The sequence below is a fragment of the Scyliorhinus canicula genome, chromosome 1, assembly GCF_902713615.1.
Source record: "Scyliorhinus canicula chromosome 1, sScyCan1.1, whole genome shotgun sequence".
NCBI lineage: Eukaryota > Metazoa > Chordata > Chondrichthyes > Carcharhiniformes > Scyliorhinidae > Scyliorhinus > Scyliorhinus canicula.
This window is the reverse complement of record NC_052146.1, coordinates 261,388,535-261,403,557: the sequence shown is the minus strand read 5'-3', so window position 1 is coordinate 261,403,557 and position 15,023 is coordinate 261,388,535. Positions and strand designations below refer to the sequence as shown.

Genomic DNA, 15,023 nt, shown 5'->3' with positions numbered 1-15,023 from the left:
CCAGAGCACCGATTGTAACATTCAACAATTAAATTGTCAAATATTCTGATTTGGAGCAAACGTGATAGTGCAGTTGGGTGGCACAGTGGTTGGCACTGCTACGTTGCAGCGCAAAGGATTGGGTTCTATTCCGTCCTTGGGCGATGGGCGACTGTCCGGGTGCAGTTTACACATTCTCCCCGTGTCTGAATGGGTTTCCTCGCACAGACCAAAGATGGGCAGGTAAGTTAGAATGGCCATGGTAAATTGCTCCTTTGTGACCAAAACTTATGGGATAAGGCGGGGGAGTGAGCCCATGTAGGGTGCTCTTTAGGAGGGTCGGTACAGACTCAACGGGCCGAATAGCCTCTGCACAGGAGGAATTCTCTGAACTAAGTGCAGGTGACAAAAGCGAGAACTTTCGAACGACTCATCCAGTTTCCCCCCCGACCTTATTTAAAGGCTGCAACCAAGGGTTTATAATGGTGCAGCCGTAATCAGGCGTCGGGCAGGAAACATTATCCCGCCGGCTGAGGACAAGGAGCAGAGCAGCTGCCGGAGGAAGGCTCCGGGTGAGGTGGGTCAGGGCGAGTGCGGCTTGTGGGGTTAAACGTTTTAAACCAGCCTGTTACATCGCTGTTGTGTTTGTCTTTCCTCTGGCAGCCGACTGCAGCAGCGAGCGATGCCCTGCAGCAGAGGAGATTTGCCGAGCGCATCCCTGCCGTCCTGGGAGCTGACTTTCTACCTCGCCATCACCCTGGGATTCCACTTTTACTCTTTCTACCAAGTGTACAAAGTCTCCAGAAGTAAGAGCAAGCTACCAGCGGCACCTTATACGTTTATTGAATAAAATTTAAATGAATTCAAAAATGTTGCAGGCAAGTGGTATACACCAGTTTGTTGTCCCTCAGGTGAGCATTCAAACTAATGCCAATAGTGAGCATTCAAACTAATGCCAATAGTGAGCATTCAAACTAATGCCAATAGTGAGCATTCAAACTAATGCCAATAGTGAGCATTCAAACTAATGCCAATAGTGAGCATTCAAACTAATGCCAATAGTGAGCATTCAAACTAATGCCAATAGTGAGCATTCAAACTAATGCCAATAGTGAGCATTCAAACTAATGCCAATAGTGAACATTCAAATTTATGCCAATAGTGAACATCCAAAATATTGCTAATAGTGCACATTCGAAATATTGCTAATAGTGAACATTCAAACGAATGCCAATAATGAACATTCAAACTAATGCCAATAGTGAACAAACAAAATAATGCCAAGTGAACATTCAAACTAATGCCAATAATGAACATTCAAACTAATGCCAATAGTGAACAATCAAAATAATGCCAATAGTGAACAGTCAAACTAATGCTAATAGTGAACATTCACACTAATGCTAATAGTGCACATTCAAAATATTGCTAATAATGAACATTCACACAAATGCTAATAGTGAACATTCAAAACAAGCAGTCTCAAGATTCTAGAGGAAAAAAGAAAATCCAATCTAAAGTAGGAGCAGAAAATGCTTCAAATGCACAAATACCAAACGCTGCAGATGCTGGAAATCTGACATGAAAATTACAGAAAATGCTGGGAACACTCAGCAGGTCTGGCATTGCCTGTGGAGAGAGTTACAGAGTTAATGGGCTGGATTTTGCCGTGAGCTGTGTCCCCCCTCCTCCATGACTAAATAATGTCAGTCAGGAGCCTACCCACATTAAAGGCAGCTGTCACCTCCCCAGCCGTTTAATGCTGAGGAGCAGACTTCTGACCCCTCATCTGGGGAGTAAGTCCTGTGTTGGAGAGCTGCCAGTCAAGCTGATTGGTTGGCAGCTCTTTGATCCCACCAGTGCCAGGTTTTAGAACGGTGGCCACTGCTGAGATTACAGACAGTCCCTGAAAAATAAGTTTTGGGGGATGGATGTAAGATTATGGAGGCTGGACAGAAGGTATTGGTGGATCCTGTTTGGCAGGCCCCAGACAAGGGGGCAAGGGGCTGGGTTTGAGAGGATGGGGGGGGGGGGGGGGGTGGTACGAAGGGTTAAGGGAGCTATAAATTTGGGAGCAGGGGGAGAGGGTGCCCCAATGGACATAGAGTACGCCAAAGAAGGTTGACAGCTCTGTAAAACTGCTTTGCTATCTGCTTGGTGTGGATTTCTGCTAAGTATGGGTCAAATAGCAGTGGAAGCCAGATGAGGCACTTCAATTGGCATTAATTGCTGGTGCCTCCATTGCTCATCCCCTCCCCCCTGTAAAATGGGAGGAGGTCAGGGGCAGTAATTTAGCTGGTGGGAAGGCTGCTTGCTGGATTTTATGAGCCTGCACACGTTCAAACCCGCCACTAGGGCAATGTAGGTCCAGGCCAATGCTTCAGGTCTGTAACCTTTCATCAGAATAGAAAATAAGTTAGGAATGTAATATTTGGAGTAAGTGAAAGGGGAGAGGGTGGGAAGAAGAACAACAAAGAAGGTCTGTGATAGGCTGTCGGTAGAAGAGATTAAATAGTAAAAGGATTCATGGTGCAAGGTCAAGGCAGTGGTAGTGGAGATTTCTTTTGTTTCTTGTCCCATTACAATTCCTACATGGAATAAGGTGACTGTTCCAACACTGTTAAATTTCACTGCAGTTTCACAAATGAAGTAACAGCAGGAGAGTTTCCTTCCATAGAGGAGGATTTCACATTATTAGAGGATTAGAAGTTATGGGTAAAATAAAAGCTCATAGAGAGGCTGATATGGTAGCATTTGCCTCGCTGATAGCCCGGAGGTGGATATTGCTGTGCAGGCGGGTCTTGGAGCTGCCAAAGGTGGGGGCATGGGTGAGCGACTTGGCAGAGTTCCTCCACCTGGAAAAATCAAGTTCTCCACAAGAGGGGTGAAGGAGGTTCTCCGCGAGGTGGAAGCTGCTCACTGACTTCCTTAAGGGACAGTAGCACGTCAGCGGGGGGGGGGGGGGGGGGGGTTGTGTTCTATTTGGGGTTGGGGGGTCTGGGTGTAAATGGAAGGGGTGGCACGGGGGAATAGGGGCAATTGTACATGGTTAATTGTTGCTGTTGTTGCTTGCCTGTTTCTGTTCTGTATGTACTTGAAAATACATCCAATAAAATATTCTTTAAAAGCTCACGGTATAGGGGATTACATATGGCATGGATCGAAGATTACATAACGGGAAACGGTTGGCATAAATGGGTCGTTTTCTGGTTGACAGAATGTGACGAGTGGTGTGCCACAGTGATCAGTGCTGGGGCCTCAACTTTATACAATTTACATAAATGACATTTGGTTGAAGGAACTGTCGTTAAATTTGTTGACGACACGAAGATAGATGGGAAAGTAAATTGTGAAGAGGACTTAAGGAGACTACAGAGGGACAATATATAGGTTAAGTGAATAGGCAAAAATATGGCAAGTGGAGTATAATGTGGGCAAATATGAAATTGTCCATTTTGACAGGAAGAAAAAATAAAAGCTTATTATCTAAATGGCATGAGATTGCAGAGTTTTGAGATGCAGAGGGATCTGGTGTATGAATAACAAAAGGCTAGTATACAAGTACAGCAAGTAATTGGGTAAGTCAATCATGTTCTAATTTATTGTGAGAGGAATTGATTACAAAAGTAGGGTGGATACCTTTCAGTTGCATAGCGTATTAGTGAGACCACATCTGGAGTATTGTGTCCAGTATTGGTCTCCTTATTTAAGGAAAGATGTAAATGCAATAGAAGCAGTTCAGAGAAGGTTTATTAGACTGATACTAGGATAGGTGAGCTGTCTTATCAGGAAAGGTTGGAGAAGTTAGGTTTGTATCCACTAGAATTTAGAAAAATAAGTGGTGACTTGATCAAAACCTTTACGATCCTGAGGGATATTGACAGCGGATGTGGGGAGGATGTTTCCTCTTTACTCAATCAAGGGCCGGCATTGGTGAATGATTCAGTTGTGTATGAAGTGGCCATAAGTCAATAAGCCAACAGACTGTCAAATATTGGGTGCGGGTATGGTGATTGCAGGTAGGGGGGGGCACGGTAGCACGGTGGTTAGCACAGTTGCATCACAACTCCAGGGCCCCAGGTTCGATTCCCGGCTGGGCCACTGTCTGTGCGGTGTCTGCGCGTTCTCCCTGTGTCTGCGTGGGTTTCCTCTGGGTGCTCTGGTTTCCTCCCACAGTCCAAAGATGTGCAGGTGAGGTGGGTTGGCCATGCTAAAAGTGCCCTTCGATTAGGTGGGGTTACTGGGTCACAGGAATGGGGTGGAAGTGTGGGCTTGGGTGCTCTTTCTGAGAGCCGGTGCAGACTCAATGGGCGGAAGGGTCTCCTTCTGCACTGTAAATTCTATGATTGGAAAATGTGCCATACTTGTCCACTCTTCTAAGATTAGGAATGAGGCATTTTGCTCCTATAAGATTTTTAAATGCTTTATATGTAGCCACGCTGCACCTGATCTGCAAATACTTAATACAAAACAGCTCAATACCTGTCAGCAGGATGGACTCCATTTATGAATACTAAAATCTTTCCTTATGTTGGAAATTTACAAGAGGAATGTTAATGTTATATTACTTTATCCATTATTTAGAGTGTAAATCACTGCCTGTAAGAATCTTGTGGACTAGCACTTATGTTCTGTTTACTTGCAGCCTGCAAGTTCCGAGTGACAATTATGTTGTTTTAAATCCATCATAGCTTGCACCTTTAGCAGTTGTATTGCTATATGTTTTCATTTTTAGCGCTTTAACTCCTTTGGAGTATTAGCATTTTGGTGGTAAACTGAAATTAACAATCTTTATTGGGATAAATTGTTCTGCGAAATAAAATTGCAAGCAGCATAAATAAGAATGAATTTACAACCTTGCAATATTATGATCGAAGAAACGCTTTAGGCTTCAATACCTTTCATAAATTCAGTTTAAACAAAAGCATATGCAGGTGTGTGGGAATATATAGGACTATCAGAATTTTTAATACTAATAAAAATCTATCAATCTCTGTTTTTTTACATTTCAATTCACTTAGCCATAGCAGGTTTTTTGAGGAGGGAGCACTATATTCATGATCCTTGCATGCTTTGATATCACCCTGAATTATCTGGTTCTAATTACAAGTTTATGACCCCTAGTTCTGGACTCAACACCAGATTGATATTTTTTTCTCTCTTTTTCATGAATCATCTTGAGCATCTCAATTAGGTCAGCCCTTAAGTTTCCATAGAAGAATTGGGAGTCAAAGGTTTATCAAGTTGTTCAGTATAGAGTCATAGATATTTACAGCATGGAAACAGGCGCTTTGGCCCAGCTTGTCCATGCCGCCCAGTTTCTATCACTAAGCTAGTCCTACTTGCCCCATTTGGCCCATATCCCTCTAAGACCACCCTGCCCATGTAACTGTCTAACTGCTTTTTAAAAGACATAATCGTACCCGCCTCTATCACTGCCTATGGCAGCCCGTTCTAGATGCTCACCAACCTCTGTGTGCATAAATTTCCCCTCTGGCCTCTTTTGTATCTCTCCCCTATCACATTAAACCTATGCCCTCTAGTTCTAGGCTCATCTACCTTATCTATGCTCCTCATTATTTTATAGACCTCTATAAGATCACTCCTAAGCCTCCTACGCTCCAGGGAAAAATGTCCCAGTCTATCCGGGTGGAACAAACCATTACAAGGGGACATAAATTTAAGGTGAATGGTGGAAGATATAGGGGGGATGTCAGAGGTAGGTTCTTTACCCAGAGAGTAGTGGGGGCATGGAATGCACTGCCTGTGGAAGTAGTTGAGTCGGAAACATTAGGGACCTTCAAGCGGCTATTGGATAGGTACATGGATTACGGTAGAATGATGTGGTGTAGATTAATTTGTTCTTAATCTAGGACAAAAGTTTGGCGCAACATCGTGGGCCGAAGGGCCTGTTCTGTGCTGCATTTTTCTATGTTCTATGTTCTATCCAGCTTCTCCTTATAACTCAGACAATCAAGTCCTGGTAGCATCCTCGTAAATCTCTTCTGCACTCGTTTCTAGTTCAACAATGTCCTCCAGTTTTTGCAATATTACCTACCCAAGGATATTAGAAACAAAGAACAAAGAAAAGTACAGCACAGGAACAGGTCCTTCGGCCCTCCAAGCCTGCGCTGACCATGCTGCCCGTCTAAACTAAAATCTTTTACACTTCCTGGGTCCGAACCCCTCTATTCCCATTCTATTCATGTATTTGTCCAGATGCCCCTTAAACGTTACTATCATCCCTGTTTCTGCCACCTCCTCCGGCAGCGAGTTCCAGGCACCCACAACCCTCTGTGTAAAAAAGAATTGCCTCGTACATCTCCTCTAAACCTTGCTCCTTGCACCTTAAACCTATGCCCCCTAGTAATCGACCCATGTCAATTGTTCATGTTCAGTCAGTTGTACCTTAATTTTGAAGAAAATGCTATTTTTATATCAAATATATTTAGGTGCAGCAGTTACTTCCTTTGAAGCGTTTTATTTCATTCATTCATCACCAGTTGTGTGGAACACATTCTTAAATTCTAATATTTAACACCAGGGGGCAAACCTTGGATTCCCTATGCAATTTCACTCTTTGTGAGATTTTAATTTTCTCTCTTCATTGACTGCTTCCAACATTTGTGAATGTTCCTAATCTGGTTGTTGGGGGTTGCACCTATTATATCTTGTCAATTTTTTTTCCCCTGTCTCTGCCATTATGGCTGGTATTTCTTAGTAAGGCTATCATCATGTGACTAGAAGGACATTGGGCACGATCTTCCGGCCTCAATACACTCGGGCTTCAGCGTAAGAAGGCAGGTGAATATCGGGAGAGGCTAAAAACGAGAACCGTGCCAGGCGCCAAACTGTTTGCAATGCAATCGGCCCACTCCCGTGGGTGAAATCGTGATATCGCCATAGTGTGGCAAGAAACCAATTATCACCTCTTCGGCCCCAATTCCGTACAATTAACGAGAGCGTCCCCATATCCTATGGCCTCCTGTCATTCATTGGCCTCCCCAGCAAGTGGTCACGCTGGCTCCGATTTGTACTCCTTTTGAAAAATGTGAACCTGGTGGAAGGGGTTCTGTGAGGAGCTGAGGAGATGATTAGCCATTTTTGCTTACAGGCAAAGAGACCGGGTGTGCTGGGCTTGCCATCCCAGTGCTCGGCGGAGTGTGGGGGAACCATCCGCAGGGGTGGGTCGCCATAGAAGGGTGGGGGGGGGGCAAGCTCTTACTGCACCACCATGCCAACACCTGGATCCCAATCCCATTCTGGGGGCAACCCTTATCCCTGCCCTTCTGCTCCACTGATCACCCACAACCCCCCCACTGACCGCTGAGGCCTCCAGCGTGCGGCTGAAGGCTATCGTTAATAGGGAATTGACAATCATGGGTAAGTGAGCACTTGGCACAAGCCAAGTGGGTTCCCGTGGGTGGGGCGGGCCATGTAGCATGTGGGAGTCCTTGCCTAGCATCCCATCGCACCTTGATGCCTGGACACTATGCTTGAACACTGCAGGAGGCAATACCACACATGCAGCAGCCACCATCTGAACACCCAGGGATGGAACACAGCTCCTGGGACATGTCCACGACTGGAGGTGGGTGTGTACCACTGGGGTGGGGGTTGCCTGGAGAGCTAGGCAAAGGGTCCGGGGGCCAGCCCGCATTGTGGAAGAAAGTGACAGAGGTATCATAATGCTTGTGCAAAGAGCTGTTTAATGTGCTATGCAATACATCATTCCAGATAGTGCCAACTCCCCGATGCCCTCAGTGATCCTCAATGTGCCTGGCCCTCCTTGCTCTACCACTACGTCTTGGTGTTACCCCAGGATGTACATCTGAGGTGGAGGCGGGCATGCTCTGAGGCCGGAGGGCCCCGGCTCACTTGTCGGCAGCACACGCACAGCCTCCGTGTGCTGCCTGCGGTACGCGTCCTCAAGAGAGGGGTGGATCTTGGCGGAGCTGGAGCCCACCGTCGCCACTCCATGGGACGGGTCCGGGTTGGCGATGCTCCTCAGTGACTGGGACATGCTCTGCAGTGCCTTGGCAATGCCCACCTGCAATTGGGACAAGCTCCGCAAAGCCTCGGCCATGACCATCTGAGAGCGGGACGTGCAGAATCTCATCAAAGTCAGCTTGATTCTGGGTGACATCCCCCAGCGAGTCAAATATTCTACCGAGACCCTCAGCCATGGCCGTCACCGACTGCGCGATGCCTTGGATCCTTCACTCATGGTGCTGACGTTGTGCTCCAGGTGCCCCACTGCGGTCTCCATGCTAGCAGTGTTGGCCTCGGTGCCACTCATTGCCAGCGCCATCTCCTACACCCGCAGCCTCTGGGACTCCTGCAAGCGGCTATGGATCTGCTGGAGTGATGCTGAAATCTCCCTTTGAATGTCCCGGCCGCTCTCTATTGTCTCCCCCAGCTCCGGGTAACCCACTTCCAGTAGCTCAGCATCAGGCTGGGACACGGCTGGGACCCAGCTGGACCCTGGGATCCAGCAGATCTTCGACTGCTGTCCCGCCTGGGGACTCCTGCCTCCACCTGATGTACATCAGCAGTAGTGTGGTGCTCACCAGATTGTGCCCCAGGAGCCTGACCACTAACATGTCCCACCGAGATGTGTGTATCTGCGCTGGTGGAGGGTGGGGATGACATCTGTGCTGTGACTATTATGGTGTCATCCATGAGCTCTCTTCTGAAGTGTTCTCTTCGGAGTGAGCAGTGGGTGCCACTCGGGATTGGTTGGCCCCATCGGTTGGAGGACCTGCAGGAGAATGGACATGTGGTCAATGGGAGGAATGGGTCAGGCAGTAAGGCAATCACAACTCGTGTTTGACAGGTCCTTCGGGTGGAGCCCAGTAGTTCCTCACCTCTGCGATGTCCGCCAGTCTACACATTGGCGACGGCCCTGTCCTCAGCCATACCAGTCACCTCCAGAGTCTGCTCCTCAAAGGAGGTGAAGATTCTCAAGTTCGCACCCCACCGCCATTCTGGGCCCTCTCTCGCAGATTGTGGCAGAGCTTTTCCTGAGGAAACACAGAGAGAGCATCGTTAGCCACACAAGTGGTTTAGTGGTGGGAGAGGGTGCGTGAGGGCGTGGTTGGGGGTCACTTGGAGAGCTGGGGTGGGGGGGGTTCACGTCGGTGTCTACTCACTCGTGCTGCCCGGTGTAGGTCGTTGACCTTCCTGCACTGCTGGCCAGTCCTCTTTGTCATTCCGTTGGAACTAACGGCTGCTGCCACCTCATCCCGGGCAGCACTGGCTGCCTTGTAGCTCACCCCCCAGGGGAAACGGGACATCCTTCCTGGTCTCTACCGTGTCTAGGAGCTTCCCAGCTCTGCGTCCCCGAATCTTGGTACCGGTCTCCTCGACGCCATTATTGCGAGCTGGCTGGGGTTGGCCAAGCAAGTGCAGTTTAAGTGCTGCTCGACCTTGTTAGCACAGTGGCTGGCGAGCACGGTCCGGGCGAATCAGCTGGCGAGGCGTTATTTGCAGCGAGAAACCCATGAGGCCTCCTTAAGTGGACCAATTAATGTTGAATTGCTTTGCCGGTTTCGCTGGGCCGAGCTCTGGGAAACTTGCGGCAATGCTCGCTCTCTACAACGCTTGGAAATTTTTCTGGAGAATCGTGGCCATTATTTTTAAAAAACCAAGGTAAATAAAAGCCCACCTAGTTATCGAATCCTTTTAAAATTTTGTTCTTGGGATGTGAGCATCACTGACAAAGCCTGCTTTTATTGCCCACCCCTAATTGCCCTTGAGAAGGTGGTGGTGAGCTGCCTTCATGAACCACTGAAGTCTCTGTGGTGAAGATACACTCAGAATGCTGTTGTTCAGGAGGGAGTTCCAGGATTTTGATTCCGTGACAGTGAAGGAAAGGTGATATACGTATTTTTGAAAAAATATTTTTATTCTCCTTTTTCACATTTTGATCAAAATTTACAACAACTGATAATCAACAAATACAATGGCAATCCCCCAGCCAACAATCCCCTTATCCCACCCACCAGCAAACAGCTCCCAACATTTTGAATACAAAACACTAATGAAAAAGAATCATCAATAACTTATACATTCCAAACCCCCCCCTAATGTCATCCAATTCATGAAAATGCATGATGAACAAGGCCCGTGATTTGTAAAACCCTGCTTTCCTCCCACTCAACTGGAACTTCACTTTCTCGAACGGTAAGAACTCAAGCAGATCCCCCCGCCACGCAGAGGCAAAGGGTGGAGAAGCTGACCTCCACCCCAACAGAATCCACCTTTGGGCGATTGGCGAGGGGAAGGCTAAGACATCTGCCTCTGCACCGCTTCCAACCCCGGCCTATCCGACACCCCGAATATGGCCTCTAGGGGACCCAGCTCGACTCTCACGTGCATCACCTTTGAGATTATCCTAAAGACCTCCCTCCAATACCCCTCCAGTTTTGGACAGGACCAAAACATATGAACGTGATTAGTGGGGCCCCCACGACAACGTTCTCAAACATCCTCCACCCCCTCAAAACGTCTGCTCATTTTCCTTTTGAGGTGCACCCTACACACCATCTTCAACTGTATCAGCCCCGGGGTCAGCACGGCGGTGCAGTGGGTTAGCCCTAATGCCTCACGACGCCGAGGTCCCAGGTTTGATCCCGGCTCTGGGTCACTGTCCGTGTGGAGTTTGCACATTCTCCCCGTGTTTGCGTGGGTTTCGCCCCCACAACACAAAGATGTGCAGGGTAGGTGGATTGGCCATGCTAAATTGCCCCTTAATTGGAAAAAAAAATGAATTGGGTACTCTAAATTTATTTTTAAAAACTGTATCAGCCCCAACCTTGCGCACAAAGTTGATGCATTCACCCTCCGGAGCACCTCACACCATGACCCCTCCTCAATATCCTCTCCCAACTCTTCCTCCCACTTTGCCTTAATCCTCTCTAGCGATACCTTATCTTCCCCAAGAATTACTCCATAAATTGCCGACACCACCCACTTCTCCATCCCCCCTGTCCCAACAGTGTGGGAGCCAGCACCATCGGAAAGCTCTGTACCTCCTTCCTGGAAAAATTGCGGATCTGTATATACCTAAACATCTCCCCAGCTCCTCCAACTTCGCAAACCGGCCACCCAGAAACAAATCCTTTAATATCCTAACTCCCCTCTCCTCCCATCTCCAAAATTTCCCATCCCACCTTCCTGGCTCGAATCTATGATTTCCTCGAATCAGCATTTCCCTTGACCCCACCCACAACCTAAAGTACTGACGCAACTGCCTCCAGACCTTGAGTGTCACCACTGCCACCGGACCCCCTGAGTATTTCCCCGGGGCCATGGGGAGTGATGTTGTTGCCAACGCACTCGACCCTGACCCCCTGCATAGACTCTCCTCCAATCTAACCCACTGGGAGTCAACCCCTCCACCCAGCACCTTACCTTCTCAGCATTCACCACCCAGTAATAATACAATACATTTGGGAGACCCAGCCCCCATGATTGCTGTCCTCTCTGCAACAGCACCTACTTTTTTTTTTGAAAAACATTTTATTAAGGCATTTATGATTTTATAACAGTAATTACAAATGTAAACATATCTCAGTAAAGAACAGCCCCCACCCCCCCAGCCAACCACCATACCCAGCCAACATGGCTTACACACACAGTTCCCCAGTAACAGCACCTTTTTAATCCTAGCCACTTTCTCTCCCCCTTCCCACAAATGAACGAGGTAATCACCTTTTCTACTTCCCTAAAAAATACCTTTGATAAAAAGATCAGCAGGCATTGAAAAATGAACAAAAACCACGGCAATACATTTATCTTCATTGCCTACACCTGACCTGCCAGCAACAGAGGAAGACAACCCCATGTTGCCAAATCCGCTTTCACCCTCCCACCAGACTAGTAATGTTATATCTATGGACCCCCCCCCCCCCCCCCCCCCCCCCCCCCCCCCCCCCCCCCCCCCCCCCCCCCCCCCCCCCCCCCCAATCGCATGCCACCTGCACCCCCAGGTATCTAAAATGGATTACTGCCCTACGGAATGGCAGCAAGGTGATATACTTCTAAGTCATAATGGTGTGCAGATAAGAGGGCAACTTGCAGGTGGTGGTGTTCCATGTGTCTGGTGATCTTTTCCTTCTAGGTGGAAGCAGTTGCAGGTTGTAAGGTGCTGTCAAAGGAACCATGGTGAGTTGTTGCAGTGCATCGTATAGATGGTACACACTGCTGCCGCTGTGTGCCATAGCGGGAGGGAGTGAATGTTTGTGGACGGGTGTCGATCGAGTGGACTGCTGTCCTGGATGGTGTTGAGTTTCTTGAGTGTGTTTGGAGCTGTGGCAAGTGGAGAGTATTTCATCACACTCCTGATTGTGCCTTTTAAATGGTGGACTCGCCACAGAATCCCCAGCCTCCAAAAGCCACAACACTCTTCCTTTGTGCTGGGTATTACTCCAACCATCTATTTTTAAATCCATTGTGTACCATATTTAAAAGATGAATTCAATAGTGCAATGCATTTCTTTGTGAATTAAATCAGGCACATATGGAGGCAACATAATTGTAATTGGGCTAGCGTATATTCTCTCTCGCTCTCTCTTCAGATACAGTGCCCTAAGGGGACATTGGCAATCATGGACTTCCTTGTTAATCTTACTGTAGTGCATATTATGGATTGAAAATATTTATTGGCAGCAATTTCTATAGACTTCAGAGTAGTTTCTCTCCGCTCTTGTATCTCAAATTAAGGCTGTTTCTGGGTGAATATGCTGCATCAAGTTGTGCAAATAAACTATTAGTGCTATTCTGTCCAGAAAATGTCCCTGTTGGTGATCAGGTCATGTTAATCTTCTTCACAGAGGTGGTTCAGGCAGATTAGCAAGCTTCTTGGGAAGGTAGTAAGTTGTTTCCTTCATTAACAAATATATAGGATGGGATTCTCCGCCGGCGGGATGCTCCGTTTTGCGGCCGCCCAGCGGTTTCCCGACGGCACAGGGCTGCCCCACAATGGGAAACCCCATTGACTGGCTGGTGTAACGGAAAATCCCACCGGCGGGTTGAGGCAGAAATGTAGCGTGGAGGGACGGAGAATCCCGCCGATGTTATGGGGTTGTTTCCACTATGTTCATCAGCTATATTTGTTGTTCAAATGCCTTTTGAATCGTGATTAACTGACCAGTAGTTATAAGAAATACCTGTTTTGAATTATTTTTGTTGTTGCATGTGTTTAAGAAAACTCAATAACAATATTTATTTGTATTGCAACAAGAAATCAGTCTACTTGAGAATGTAAAGAGTACGATGTGTCTGTGTGTTCCATTATATCACATCCTCACTAATTAGCAGTGGTTTGGTGTATGGGCACTTGACAAACATTCACTGAAAGTAGTAAACAAATTGAACAGGGCGGCACAGTGGTTAGCATTGCTGCCTACTGCGCTGAGGACATGGGTTCGAATCCCAGCTCTGGGTCACTGTCCGTGTGGAGTCTGCACATTCTCTCTGTGTCTGCGTGGGTTTCACCCCCACAACCCAAAAGATGTGCAGTTTAGGTGGATTGACCGCACTAAATTGCCCCTTAATTTGAAAAAATAATTGGGTACTCTAAATTTATTTTTAAAAAACAAATTGAACAAGGATTTTTTGGTGATTAACTTAATGATCATAATTACATAATAATTCTGCAGAATGGAAACCTAAAGATACATGATTCGTTTCAGTTGTATGTGACATATTTTTCTTGTCTGTTGCACACACTAAACAGTGCTTTAAAAAAACAATTTATCGGGCTAGATTTTGCTGCAGCAATTATTGGAGTGTAAAGGAGAATGCTTCTTCCAGTGGTTACATGTGCAGTTAAATGTGGAATTCCACGGTGGCCTAGTGGTTAGCACAACCGCCTCACGGCGCTGAGGTCCCAGGTTCGATCCCGGCTCTGGGTCACTGTCCGTGTGGAGTTTGCACATTCTCCCCGTGTCTGCGTGGGTTTCGCCCCCACAACCCAAAAGTGTGCAGAGTAGGTGGATTGGCTACGCTAAATTGCCCCTTAATTGGAAAAAATAATTGGGTAATCTAAATATATTTTTTTTAAATGTGGAATTCCAGAGGTTCAGCCTGAGTTAGCCTGGCATTAAAATACATGAAAAGATGTGAAATTCTTTCTTACGTGATCTATACCCTCTGAACTTCAAGAAAGATTCCAGTGTATGTAAATTCTTAATGGTGCAATAAATCTTGATTATTGGCAGACAACCTCCTGATATTGAAAATTAACAATTGTGGAGTTTCATTCCTTCAGCAATTAAAAAAAAAAATACTTTTATCTCTCTTTCTTAATGCAGCCTTTCTTTCCCCCCCCCCTCCATTATTTTGTTTTCTGTGCATAATTTTATATTGAATTAATAATTCTATTTGACAGTTGATGTTTGTTTAACCAAGATGGAATTCTAACCTAACAGCTCATTGGTCTGTAGGCAAGCTTTTAAAAATGACCGCAACATGCATCATTTGCAGAAAAGTTTGATTGGTTGAAAATGTTCGTATGTTTTTGGCAGATATTGTGGTGTAAAATACTTAACAAATTCTTGATGTAATCCACCACAATGAGAAGCTTTTGGGTGCTTTTAGCCCAGAAGGATGCAGTTTTAACATCTGGGGCAAATCTCCTTTAGTGAATTCATACAAATTAGATTGTACTGATCTTTTTAGAGATCAAAACCTGTTTTGTATCTAACTCCAACTGCTCTATTTCCCGTATTTTCTGATAGAACTCTCCTTCCCTCACTCCTGGGCTAACCAGTGATGATCTGGACACAGGGTGCTTTGTCAGTATCAGTCTAACCTTGTTGGGAACTCTAACTACTGATTGTAGATTTTTTAAAAATTAAATTTTTCACTTAGGCAAACGCATTTTGATTGCATGGTCACTGAGACAACAAAGCATATTTCTCCTAAAGAAAATAACGAAATATTAAGTAATTTTAACTTTTATGACTGAGCACAAAGTAAATGCTGGCAAATTCACAACGGAACCTTATCCTGGTGCCAGAAGTAAAATTTATCTGCAA

The 15,023-nt window shown here is 46.4% G+C and overlaps 1 protein-coding gene across 4 annotated transcripts in view; it reads left to right on the top strand.

Moving 5' to 3' along the window:
• The first annotated feature begins 483 nt into the window (after nt 1–483).
• Nucleotides 484–15,023, top strand: part of hhat (hedgehog acyltransferase) — a 363,838-nt gene continuing 349,298 nt past the window's right edge. For all 4 annotated transcript variants that reach the window (XM_038812207.1, XM_038812221.1, XM_038812215.1 and 1 more), the window contains exons 1-2: nt 484–556; nt 643–785. In XM_038812207.1, the coding sequence (XP_038668135.1) occupies nt 662–785 (124 nt within the window). In that variant the 5' untranslated portion in view covers nt 484–556; nt 643–661. The remainder of the gene's footprint in view (nt 557–642; nt 786–15,023) is intronic.